This window comes from Scardinius erythrophthalmus (assembly GCF_964197995.2).
Source record: "Scardinius erythrophthalmus genome assembly, chromosome: 16".
NCBI classification, from domain to species: Eukaryota; Metazoa; Chordata; class Actinopteri; order Cypriniformes; family Leuciscidae; genus Scardinius; species Scardinius erythrophthalmus.
The window spans coordinates 37,415,311-37,428,979 of NC_138236.1; the positions used below are offsets into that span (position 1 = coordinate 37,415,311).

Here is a 13,669-nt window from a genome sequence, read left to right on the forward strand (position 1 = left end):
TGAAAGACCTTATTAGTGCTTCTCTAATTCAAAAAGCAGCTGAGGGATCTTAATAGGGATGTCACCATAAATAATTGGTGCGAACACGAGACGTTCAAAACTAGAAATTAGTCTCGCACCACACAGGATCAGAGATAAGCTGCTTGTTGATATTTTCTCTGTTTTCTCAAAAGATGTGAGATGGTAGAAATGTGGGGATCATATCATAAGTTAGCTTGTAGGCCTAGTACACGACACATTTTCAATTATTATTTTTATTTTTAAAACAATGATGCATAATTTACAGTGGTAAATAAGTGAAACACATTTCTGTGAGTTTCAAGACACCCATATTCTGGCTTGTCCTAATGTTACAGCCGGTAAGTGTGTTTGTGTAATGTGTCTGGTTTAGTTTACTAGAGTAAGCAGGTTCTCCAGCACTTAAAATGTTATCAAATAAAAGTAGACATCCTCTATATAAGCCAAAAGTTTGGAATAATTACATTTTTTTTAATGTTTTTGAAAGAAGTCTCTAATGCTCACCAGGCTATACATTTATTTAATAATAATAAAAATACAAAAAAAATAAAAAATACAGTAACATGGTGAAATATTATTACAATTTAAATTCTGTTTCGTAATATAATATAATATAATATAATATAATATAATATAATATAATATAATATAATATAATATAATATAATATAATATACATTTGAAATGTATTTTATGATGACAGAGTTTAATACATATATTACTGCTTCGGGGTAAGTAAGACTTACAACAAACAAACAAACAAACAACAAAAAACAAGACAATAATTCATTTAATTAAATTAAATTAATACTTTCATTAAATTGATCAAAAGTGACAATAAAGACATTTATAATGTTAGAAAAATACATTGTAGATTGTTATATAATGTATAATGTCAATGATATTTAAGCAGCACGACTGTTTTCAATATTGATAATAATCAGAAGTGTTTTTTTTAGCAAATCATCATATTATGCTGATTTCTGAAGGATCATGTGACACTGAAGACTGGAGTAATGATGCTGAAAATTCACAATTCACATAAAATTACATTTTAATATATATTCACATAGAAAACAGTTCTTTTAAAATGTAAAAGTATTTACTTTTTTTTTTTTTAATAAATGCAGCCTGGTGATTTATATATTCTACACTGTTAGATGCACTTTCTATACAATAGTGTACAATTATTACAGTCTTTTGGTGGCTTATTTATGGATTTGTGTTCTGTGTCTTATTGTTTGTTGCAGCGGCGGTGTGTTTCATTAGACGTGTATTTCTTCCTGTGGCAGATTAGGTGAATAATTAATTTCCTCTCCGATATGGTAGACTGGTTGTAATTAAAGAGAGAGGAGAAACGCAATGAGATGCCTTGCTTCTATCACTTCCTCTCTCTCTCTCTCTCTCTCTCTCTCTCTCCTCCTCACGGCACACACACACACACACACACACACACACACACACACACACACACACACACACACACACACACACACACACACACACACACACACACACACACACACACACAGAGAGAAAGCTGAGACTGAAGCTGGTGTGTCCTTTAGAAGACCCCCAGATCTGTCACGGCTCTTCCACACGCGCGTCTCTCTCCATCTCATTATTTGGACTGTTCCTCTGATCACGTTCTCAGTGAGACTAGCCCTGGTCAAACACTCGTTCAGGACGTAAAGTCAGGGACGACATGCTTTGTGCTCGTCTTCTGCTGGAATGTGACAAAAAAAGTTGTTTTCTCTCTTGGACATAGACCAGCATCACATATGTGGTTCAAATAAACAATATGCAAGCCAGAAAACAAACCGATGGATGAATAAACAAGCGGACAAGCTGATACAATGAAACCACACTGTGTCACATGTCTGTCCTGTCTTGTTCTACACTTGGGTGTCTGTTATGTTGTGCCATGTGCTTGTGTCATTGTTAGCCCCGCCCTACTTGTTATCTGATTATTGTTTGAGTTCTCCCACCTGTTCCCCCTGATTAGTTTCCCTTTATTAGTTCCCTCTTGTTTGCAGTCTGTGTGGATCGTTGTCTCTGTTTTCCCCATGTTATGTTCTCGAGTTTTGGACTGTCTTGTTTTCCCCCACGAGGGAGTTTTTGTTTATGTTCTGTTCTTGTTTATGTTTTGTTCTAGTTTATTATTTTTAAATAAATTCCTTACCTGCAATTTGAATCCTCGCTTCCCTTGTCTACCATGACAGAACGATCCACCGCTAAGAGAATTCAGCAGAAGGATTCCTGCCCTCACCTTAGGCGCATCATGAGAGTCAGCAACTTGGTTTCTCTCCGACAGCAGGGGACCAGGATGAAGGATTTCGCCCTGAAGTTCAGCGCGGCAGCAGAGGGACTCGGGCTTGGGGATTTAGTCCTTAAGGACTTATTTAATGTTTGTTTGGACGATCCCTTGCCTCGATGGGAGATGAAGGGGCTGGAGATTTTAGACTTTCCGGGGTTCACTAAGTATCTCCACCATCGTGCTCGGTGGGATACATCGGACCCGCCTGCATCCCCGCGGCCCAGCCCAGAGAATGCATCGCCGCTGCCCAGCCCAGAGAATGCATCGCCGCTGCCCAGCCCAGAGAATGCATCGCCGCTGCCCAGCCCAGAGAATGCATCGCCGCTGCCCAGCCCAGAGAATGCATCGCCGCTGCCCAGCCCAGAGAATGCATCGCCGCTGCCCAGCCCAGAGAATGCATCGCCGCTGCCCAGCCCAGAGAATGCATCGCCGCTGCCCAGCCCAGAGAATGCATCGCCGCTGCCCAGCCCAGAGAATGCATCGCCGCTGCCCAGCCCAGAGAATGCATCGCCGCTGCCCAGCCCAGAGAAGGCATCGCCGCTGCCCAGCCCAGAGAAGGCATCGCCGCTGCCCAGCCCAGAGAAGGCATCGCCGCTGCCCAGCCCAGAGAAGGCATCGCCGCTGCCCAGCCCAGAGAAGGCATCGCCGCTGCCCAGCCCAGAGAAGGCATCGCCGCTGCCCAGCCCAGAGAAGGCATCGCCGCTGCCCAGCCCAGAGAAGGCATCGCCGCTGCCCAGCCCAGAGAAGGCATCGCCGCTGCCCAGCCCAGAGAAGGCATCGCCGCTGCCCAGCCCAGAGAAGGCATCGCCGCTGCCCAGCCCAGAGAAGGCATCGCCGCTGCCCAGCCCAGAGAAGGCATCGCCGCTGCCCAGCCCAGAGAAGGCATCGCCGCTGCCCAGCCCAGAGAAGGCATCGCCGCTGCCCAGCCCAGAGAAGGCATCGCCGCTGCCCAGCCCAGAGAAGGCATCGCCGCTGCCCAGCCCAGAGAAGGCATCGCCGCTGCCCAGCCCAGAGAAGGCATCGCCGCTGCCCAGCCCAGAGAAGGCATCGCCGCTGCCCAGCCCAGAGAAGGCATCGCCGCTGCCCAGCCCAGAGAAGGCATCGCCGCTGCCCAGCCCAGAGAAGGCATCGCCGCTGCCCAGCCCAGAGAAGGCATCGCCGCTGCCCAGCCCAGAGAAGGCATCGCCGCTGCCCAGCCCAGAGAAGGCATCGCCGCTGCCCAGCCCAGAGAATGCATCCACCATTAATTCCGTCCAGACCTGAACCTGCACCTCACCATCGAAGACGGCGGAGGAGGAGGAAGACCTCCGGCCTCCCCAATGTCCCGGAGGATTCCGTTGCGGAGCAGCCAGAGACTGTTCACGTCACGTCTGCCCAGCCAGAGACGGTTCACGTCACGTCTGCCCAGCCAGAGACTGTTCACGTCACGTCTGCCCAGTCAGAGACTGTTCATGTCAAGTCTGCCGAGCCGGTGTCTTCGGACAGGATGGCCGCCGCCGAGGGTGTTCCCGTCACATCTGCTGAGCCTGTGTCTTCGGACAAGATGGCCACCGCTGAACCTGTTCACGTTACGCCTGTCGAGCCTGTGTCTTCGGACAAGATGGTCGCCGCCGAGAGTGTTTCCGTCACGTCTGCCAAGCCTGTGTCTTCGGACAAGAAGGTCACTACCAAGACTGGGTCTTCGGACAAGATGGCCGCCGTCGAGCCTGTGTCTGGGCCGGTGGTGTCTGTTCCTGAGCCTGAGCCCTCAGTGACCGCGACACTGGCCATTATGGCCACAGCCATGTGGTGTGTGTGGGCTACACACACACTTGAGCCGGTGGTGTCTGTTCCTGAGCCGGTGGTGTCTGTTCCTGAGCCGGTGATGTCTGTTCCTGTTCCTGAGCCGGTGATGTCTGTTCCTGTCCCTGAGCCGGAGCCCGTGTCTGTCCCTGAGCCGGAGCCCGTGTCTGTCCCTGAGCCGGAGCCCGTGTCTGTCCCTGAGCCGGAGCCAGTGTCTGTCCCTGAGCCGGAGCCAGTGTCTGTCCCTGAGCCGGAGCCAGTGTCTGTCCCTGAGCCGGAGCCCGTGTCTGTCCCTGAGCCGGAGCCCGTGTCTGTTCCTGAGCCGGAGCCAGTGTCTGTTCCTGAGCCGGAGCCAGTGTCTGTTCCTGAGCCGGAGCCAGTGTCTGTTCCTGAGCCGGAGCCAGTGTCTGTTCCTGAGCCGGAGCCAGTGTCTGTTCCTGAGCCGGAGCCGGTGTCTGTTCCTGAGCCGGAGCCGGTGTCTGTTCCTGAGCCGGAGCCGGTGTCTGTTCCTGAGCCGGAGCCGGTGTCTGTTCCTGAGCCGGAGCCGGTGTCTGTTCCTGAGCCGGAGCCGGTGTCTGTTCCTGAGCCGGAGCCGGTGTCTGTTCCTGAGCCGGAGCCGGTGTCTGTTCCTGAGCCGGAGCCGGTGTCTGTTCCTGAGCCGGAGCCGGTGTCTGTTCCTGAGCCGGAGCCGGTGTCTGTTCCTGAGCCGGAGCCGGTGTCTGTTCCTGAGCCGGAGCCGGTGTCGGTTCCTGAGCCGGAGCCGGTGTCGGTTCCTGAGCCGGAGCCGGTGTCGGTTCCTGAGCCGGAGCCGGTGTCGGTTCCTGAGCCGGAGCCGGTGTCGGTTCCTGAGCCGGAGCCGGTGTCGGTTCCTGAGCCGAAGCCGGTGTCTGTTCTTGAGCCGGAGTCGGTGTCTGTTCCTGAGCCGGAGCCAGTGTCTGTTCCTGAACAAGAGTCAGTGTCTGTTCCAGTGTCTGTTCCAGTGTCTGTTCCAGTGTCTGTTCCAGTGTCTGTTCCAGTGTCTGTTCCGGTGTCTGTTCCAGTGTCTGTTCCGGTGTCTGTTCCGGTGTCTGTTCCAGTGTCTGTTCCGGTGCCTGTTCCTGTGCCTGTTCTGGTGCCTGTTCTTGTGTCTATGTCCGTTCCTGGGCCGGTGGTGTCTGAGTCGGAGCCGGTGGGACTAGTTCCAGTGCCTGAGCCAGTGATGCCTATTCCAGTGCCTGAGCCGGTGGTGCCAGTTCCAGGGCCTGAGCCGGTGGTGCCAGTCCCAGTGCCTGAGCCGGTGGTGTTTGTTCCAGTTCCTGCGCCGTGGCCGCCCGAGGGGTCTTCTCCGCCCTGGCCGCCCGAGGGGTCTTCTCCGCCCTGGCCGCCCGAGGGGTCTTCTCCGCCCTGGCCGCCCGAGGGGTCTTCACCGCCCTGGCCGCCCGAGGGGTCTTCACCGCCGTGGCCGCCCGAGGGGTCTTCACCACCGTGGCCGCCCGAGGGGTCTTCTCCGCCCTGGCCGCCCGAGGGAAAGTCTCCGCCCTGGCCGCCCGAGGGAAAGTCTCCGCCCTGGCCACCCGAAGGAGAGTCTCCGATCTGGCCGTCCGAGGGAAAATCTCCGCCCTGGCCGCCCGAGGGAAAGTCTCCGCCCTGGCCGCCCGAGGGAAAGTCTCTGCCCTGGCCGCCCGAGGGAAAGTCTCCGCCCTGGCCGCCCGATGGACAATCTGCTCCACCCTGGCCGCCCGAGGGACAGTTTGTTTCTCCCGTCCCGCCCTGGTCTGTTTCCCCAGTCCCGCCCTGGTCTGTCCCTCCCGTCCCGCCCTGGTCTGTTTCTCCAGTCCCGCCCTGGTCTGTCCCTCCCGTCCCGCCCTGGTCTGTCCCCTCCGTCCCGCCCTGGTCTGTCCCCCCCGTTCTAGTGGAGTGTCTGGAAGCCACTCCTTAAGGAGGGGGTTATGTCACATGTCTGTCCTGTCTTGTTCTACACTTGGGTGTCTGTTATGTTGTGCCATGTGCTTGTGTCATTGTTAGCCCCGCCCTACTTGTTATCTGATTATTGTTTGAGTTCTCCCACCTGTTCCCCCTGATTAGTTTCCCTTTATTAGTTCCCTCTTGTTTGCAGTCTGTGTGGATCGTTGTCTCTGTTTTCCCCATGTTATGTTCTCGAGTTTTGGACTGTCTTGTTTTCCCCCACGAGGGAGTTTTTGTTTATGTTCTGTTCTTGTTTATGTTTTGTTCTAGTTTATTATTTTTAAATAAATTCCTTACCTGCAATTTGAATCCTCGCTTCCCTTGTCTACCATGACACACTGAGATACATTAAGATGAGTCAGTTATTATATAATGGTAGGTTGGGGCAAGTTGTCACATGTGTTTTATATGTTGTTATTTAATTGATCTTTTTATGTTATCTTTTATTTGCTGTTTCATGATTTGCATCTCATAATGGTTTACTTTAAAAGCATAACATTAGCCACGTGTGTGTGTGTGTGTGTGTGTGTGTGTGTGATCCTGGTAAACCCAACATTATGGGGACAAAATGTCCCCACAAAGATGGCAATATAGGAGAGTATATATACAGTCCATACAGTATAAAGATCATTATGTCTAAAGTTCCCATAAAACATAAAAACACAACGTCTGTGTGTGTGTGTGTGTGTGTGTGTTCAATATTTTTCAATAGACTTTTTGTAGCATTTTCATAGATTAATGGAAAAGACCGTAAATAAGCATTTTCTGGTTAAAGTTAGCTTTTAAGGTAAAATATTAATATGACATCAATATAACAATATATGAATGTATTTGTACATTAATGTTTGATGTCTGTGAAACATTAAAATGTTTAGTAATTAGAATGAGAGTATGAAAATGTAATAAGAAAATATGTATATTTAAACATATATACTGTATAATATTGTTTTTTATGTTGTTTTTTTTATGTGGTTTAACGCGATCTTTATTATCACCGCGCCATCTTGAATAATTATTTTGAATCAGTCAGAATTTGTAAAACACACCAAAATGCCATCTCGTAACGTTTGTAATATCCCTAAAATTGCCTTTATATAGCTTATACTTTTTTTTTTTTTTTATACAAAATAATTTCTTTAGCTGTCTGTCTCCTGTCACATACCACACGCGATTATTGTAAAATGACAGCTGGAAGCAGATCGTATACATGTATTAAACTCTGTATTCTCATATCGATTAAGAAGATGTGTGTGCAGCTGAAGCGCAGTGTGGCTTTAAGCGGGATTGTGTTCGTCCGACAGGAGGCGTGTCTCCTCCACAGAGCCGAGCATCTGAACACACACACACACACACACACACACTCACTCACACACACTTCATCAGCCTCAGCTGCTCTCAACACCCGAGGTAAGACATTCACTTCACCAGCACCACACCTCAGCGATGCCTTTAAACTCATATGTAATGTAGACATCTAATAGACGGAAGAGTTGATCTAATGCTGCATGTGCGTCTGTTTAACCTCAGATCATGACTATGGTGATGACAACTGAACTCTTGATGTCCTTGACGAAGAAAAAAGTCTGTGTTTGTGGAGTTATTATACCATGCTATTTATTTTCGCACTCACCTTAATTGCAAAGAGGGTTTTGATGACTTGTAAGTTATAAAGCATGTTGAGACCCCGGCTACGACTGCGCGATCCTAGTTTAAAATAAATGCACCGCCCCCCCCCCCCCCTCTCTCTCTCTCTCTCTCTCTCTCTCTCTCTCTCTCTCTCTCTCTCTCTCTCTCTCTCTCTCACACACACACACACACACACGCTGTTGTGAGGTTGAAGGAAGCACCAAGTCATTAAATATGCCAGGAAATAGTGTGTCTCTGCTGTTGATGACTTTAAGCATCATATGAATTACTTTTGTAGGAGCTATCACTTATGCAGACATTTCATTTCAGACTCAAAATATACACTTATGATCTTCTGAATATTTGAGCAGATACACACACACAAGTGAAAAAAATCCAAAAACAAACCTGAAGTCGATGCATTGCAAACATGGTGCTTCATACGAGGCGTCAGAGTGATTCGTTTGCGAATCATCCATATCTGGTGGGAAATGACACGCATTTATCAATATGAAATAATCCACATTTTGTCATATGAACATGAAGATGTTAGAATTACTGCAGAAAAATAAAATCACAAAACACACCTCTTAAAATGACTCGATGGCAAACGGTGTATTTATATTTTATCAAACTAATTCAGCCTGTGTACAATACTTGGGCATTTCTCGGAGGAAACAGTCCATCTGGAATCATAGAAGAGTGTGTGTTCGTGCAGCTGATTCCGTATTAAGCGAAGTGAATGAAATACAGTAGTGTGTGTCGCTGTCCGCGTTGCTGAAACACACCAGCTCTCACGAGCTCAGGCTATTCTAGTGCACATCTATAAGCCTAGTTTAAAAGTAGGAGCACTATTGAGGTCTTTTTAATTTAAGATGTACAGGGTTCGTCCTCGTTATAGGCCCTTTCTTGGCTTTAAAGGCCCCAAGAGTTTAAAGAACACCATATAGCGTGCAGCTGTCTTCTTCGAGACATATATATATATTTATGTATGTGTGTGTGTGACTTGAACGACACGAACGATATAAGAACTTGTGTGTGCGCACACACACACACACACACACACACACACACACACACACACACACACACACACACACACAGACTCTCTCTCTCTCTCTCTCTCTCTCTCTCTCTCACACACACACACACACACACACACACACACACACACACACACACACACACACACACACACACACACATGCGTATGAATTTACAATACAAAAAATAGACTACAGTTTAAAGTAGAGTCGTTTTTGTTATATACATTAATATCAAAATACAGTTATAATCACGATGGTTAATTAAGGTATCTCCTTTTCAGTACAGGTATTACTCTAATCATGTGACAGGTTATCGTATTGTAACATCAGCGTGCCATAATGAGTTTCCCCCCGAAAACTATTTACCTGTTTTTTTTATTTTATTTATTTTTTGCATGCAAAGTAATCGCAGTTTAATCGCAGAAATAAAAAAAGAATGATTTGTAAAAAAAAAAAAAGAGACGTGTTATTCACATTTACGATAAGCACGTGCGATGTAAGGTTAATTTATTTCAATTATTTATTTAATTCTGAAACTATGTGAAAACACACTATCGTGGTGTGAAAATCACGAGGGAGTAGAAAGCTTAAGCACACACTGTGTTTGCATCATCTGGACACGACAGACCCCGAACAGAGATGTTCGAGCCACGCGCATGAAGCGCGCTGAGTGGGAACTGGTGTTGTGAGTGGTCGTGGTCAGCGTTGCGCGCGCGTTGCTCTCGGCTCGACGTCAGTGTGAGTGTGAGTGCAGCAGTGCAGTGGAAGGCATCGCACGCGCTGATCGCGCTCGTCGCTCCCGCTTCTGCCTCGCGCGCGTCAAGCGATCCGCAAACCCAGCTCTCATCACTCACTCCCGTGTCGCTCCGCTCTTTTAGGGCACCCGTACATGGATTTGTCCCGGATTCCCCCTCTCTAACATGGACGCCCGGTCGGAAGGCTGCTCGTTTGCGCAGTGAGACGGACATGCGGAGCATCGCTGATGGAGTGTGTTCTTCAGTCTCAGTGACCATGCCGTGATCACACCGCTGACAACACAACACAAACCAGTGGGAATCTTACGCTCCGTCCTGGGGAATGACATGCAGTTCGTGAAGATGTGCTCTCCTCTGGTAACTCATCACAGATGGCTTGGGCTGTTGCTGCTCTTGCTGTGTGTGGGATATTCTCACGGGATGCCACATGTGTTAAGATTCGGTAAGAGCCTTTTAAAACACATCACAGTTTTCACTGAAGCTCTCGGTGTTGTTTAAATCATCTAAAGCTCGAGTGTTAAAAGAGTTAAAAGTCGTGCATGTTTTTTTTCCAAACAGAACTTTTTGAGCCTCCATCACACATGCAAAAGTTGCCTGAACGGAACCCCCCTGTTTCATATCGCATCTTATGCATAGTGCACATTTCATATTGTCGTTTCTGAGTGTTTTATGAGGAGAAACATCTTGACTGTGAGGCATTGCAATGACGCATTTTTGTTCTGTTCTTAAAGCACTGCTCTATTCTATTCTATTCTATTCTATTCTATTCTATTCTATTCTATTCTATTCTATTCTATTCTATTCTATACTTGAGTTCAGTTCTAAAAGTCACACGTTGATCATTTGAAACAGTGTCCATTCGAGTTTTGGATCGTCACTATCATGCTTTTTAATGGTTCTAACTCCTATTTTTAACATCAGAGGAAAAGTAAGACATGATTTAGTGTAGGCTTTCACCGCATACATAGATGTTCTCCTGCATGTTGCTATTAGCAACCGCTTAACGAATGCTTTGAGGAAGGCCATCCAAGCTCAGCATCACCTCCCAGAACTGAGTCACGGGCGCTTTCTTAATAGAGTTGAAGGATTAATGTTCGCTTCAGTCTCATTATGGTCCGCAATGGAAGAGGAAATGTGTAAAAATGTCAGTGAATGCTGTCGCTGTGTGGGATGAGGCCTGTCTGATGTGCTCCTATTCCAGTCTCAATCAATACTATCAAATAATGTCAAACGCCCCTCAGGGATCTCCATGGCACGGCCCAGGGCTTCCTTTAATTATGTGATGTAATAAGCTGTTTTCCTCTCTCTCCAGGACATCGGCAGCCACATTGAGCCTTCAAGTCCTGTTTTCATAACTGATTTCCGCAGATGCTGTCTTAAACTGGAACTAATGTAACAAAATGGAGAGATTTTCCAAATTTAGTTTATCATCACTGTGCGTGGTTTGCAATTAGCAGAATGGGTGAGTTCGCCACAAGGGGATTTTTTGAAGCCTGCAAACAAGCGTTCACAGCTTTTTGCGCTTTAATTGTTTAGAGTGTGTTTTTCTTCTCATGCACGTGATTGTGTAAGAAAGCAGTGTGTGTTTAGCCTGTACTCTGTGGTGCTTTAGAGTTGTTGCAAACACACATTCAAACTGCAAAAGGATTGGACTTTTTTCCATTAACCAGACATTTAATCATCTTAAAAACAGCAAACGCGATGCACAGATATGTTACGCTTAAAATTGTTCATGCTGGCTTTGTTTCTCAGTATACTCGGTATATTCACTGCACTCTCGGCTGTTGAAGGAGGGAAATATTCGTCCGTAGTTCCAGTAGGATGTATTCTTGTGTGTGTAAGTGGCATAGGCTTGTGTAACTGCGTTATAATATCATAGCCATTTAGGTCTAAAACGGCAGCTTCTTGTTGAATCAGATGAAGGGAGAACTAAACGAGTGCTACTGTCTTTTGCATGTGTCATCACATTCTCCTGCATTAGAAAGCATCTGTGTGTGACAACATCTGGCTCTCGTCCACGTCCCACTGTCCTCTGTGCCTTCAGCTGCCCTTCTCACACACACTCTTCACCATTTTGATACATTCACATGTAGCTATTTAAATGCATTGCATTTTCGTTGAACTATACATTTTTAAGGAGAATACTGCAGTATGCATTTTAATGTATATAGGCATTTTCTGAAATTCAATCAAAAAGATTATTGATATTAGTTGTTCTTTCATTTGGAAACATTGCATATTTGCCTTTGCAATAGCAGAAACAACTCCTGCCATCAGTGAACAAACGCCAAGTTACAAAATAATGTTACGACAGATGAGTAATAATGCTTTAGAGACTTTTTTATTTTTATCAATTTAAAAAATAAGAACGGACATTGTCATTTATTTTTCTTCCTGGTGTTTTTGTGCACAAAATTTCAGGACAAGAAAATAAATTGTATTAACTTTCTGCATCTGGAAAATAACCTAAAAAAATGTTCAGCTGACAGCTTTTCATGCAGGCATTTGGATAAAGCTAAACAGCAGCCAAATAATTATTTAGTAATCACTTCATTTCTATTTTATTTGGTAACACTTTATTTTAAGGTGTCTGTGTTACAGTGTAATTATACATTTCAGTGTTGAAAAAGAATAATGAACTACATGTACTTATGGTTTGAATTAGAATTGGTTGAGGGTTAGTTGCATGTTATTATGCACAATTTATAGTAATTACTATATATGTAACAAGGACACTGCAAAATAAAGTGTTACCCTTTTTGACGTCAGAATTTTATCCTGCCGGATTTAGAGGACTATATACACAATGAAATAAATTGCTCCTTCGAGGAGAAAGAGACACAGAGAGCTGTACTGCCTTTGACAATTATCTCACTTACACTTAATAACAGCGCTGCGCCACAGAGAGAGACGAGAACGACTGGAGCTGATCGGGTTATAACACTACATAAACAAAATCAAAATCAAAATCTGTCTGGTCAAAGACAATACAATACACCGGGGCACACTGTTAATGAGCTCAGCCATTGAATCGCAACACACACGTCTTTCTCCCTACGGTGTGAGGAGTGCAAGGCCAGCAGGATTTCATTTTTTTAAGCTCTAAATGTGTTCATGCAAAATATTTTAGAAAACGAGTCAAAATCTGCTAAGGGAATCGTGTAAAGATGTATCATCTTTTATTGGAAAATGAAACGACATTTTATTCAACTTTGATAATTGCCTTTAAACAACTGAGAAAATTACTTGAAAATTACCTGTCAAGTATATAATATATCTTACATCAGCATCTAGTCAAATCGGACGTCTACAAGGACTCATGTAAAGATCACTTATTTACCGGTTCATCTATTGCCAAAATTATAAGACAAAGATCAGTCAAGAATAGAAAATAATTGAAAATATTCAAATCAGGGATGTCAGAATCAGAATGCATAAAAATGTCAGTCAAAACCAACACGTTAAAGGATGTTCACTAACAAGTTTTTCAGTTGGATTGGCTTTTATTCTGTTTAGCTGCAGTGTGAAGTGAAGTTCCCTGATCGTTTTGATTCGAGTGAGCGAAGGACAAATGTATTCTTCACATGCGTTATGCATTATGCACGTTATCGTCTCTGACAGACAGCAAAGGCCGCCATTTTCTCCCTCTTCTCGGAAAGCGGTGACGTAGTCAAAACATCCGGTAGTTTTAAAAAATTAAAAAACAGATGAATTGTAAGGTAATAATTCTTTATTTCTTATCCGGCAAGTATTCAGTGAAGTGATTGATGGCCATGAGTGAGTTATGTTGATTCCAACTGACAGCCAGCCCAAGTTTTTGACAGACGTGAGAAAATGTGTGAGGGGTGAACCATGTTTGATTTGTGGGTAATTATAAAAAATAAAAACAAATTCTAACGGCATTTTGCATAGTTCGTCAAACTTATTTTACGGAATGAAGATTATTTCGTAGCTTCGATAATAAATGACATGCAACTCAGAGACATGAAAAATGTTACATTCAGCTGTCGCAAATTGTTTGACTGATCTTCTTGTAAATGATAGTGAAAAATCATTATTACCTGCATCTTCAGTTTATCCTCATGATCAAAACAAAAACTTGCATCCTTATCATGAACTATGCAATAGTTTTTTAGTTTTATTCTTACAGGTAGTTCCACTTGTAACACTAAAAATATTTA

General features: G+C 45.3%; 1 protein-coding gene across 1 annotated transcript in view; it reads left to right on the top strand.

The window, feature by feature from the left end:
* The first annotated feature begins 9,500 nt into the window (after window positions 1–9,500).
* The window catches only part of grik2 (glutamate receptor, ionotropic, kainate 2), a 229,396-nt gene continuing 225,227 nt past the window's right edge, over window positions 9,501–13,669 (top strand). Inside the window, exon 1 of the mRNA XM_081388117.1 lies at window positions 9,501–9,930. Within this exon, the coding sequence (XP_081244243.1) occupies window positions 9,816–9,930 (115 nt within the window). The 5' untranslated portion in view covers window positions 9,501–9,815. The remainder of the gene's footprint in view (window positions 9,931–13,669) is intronic.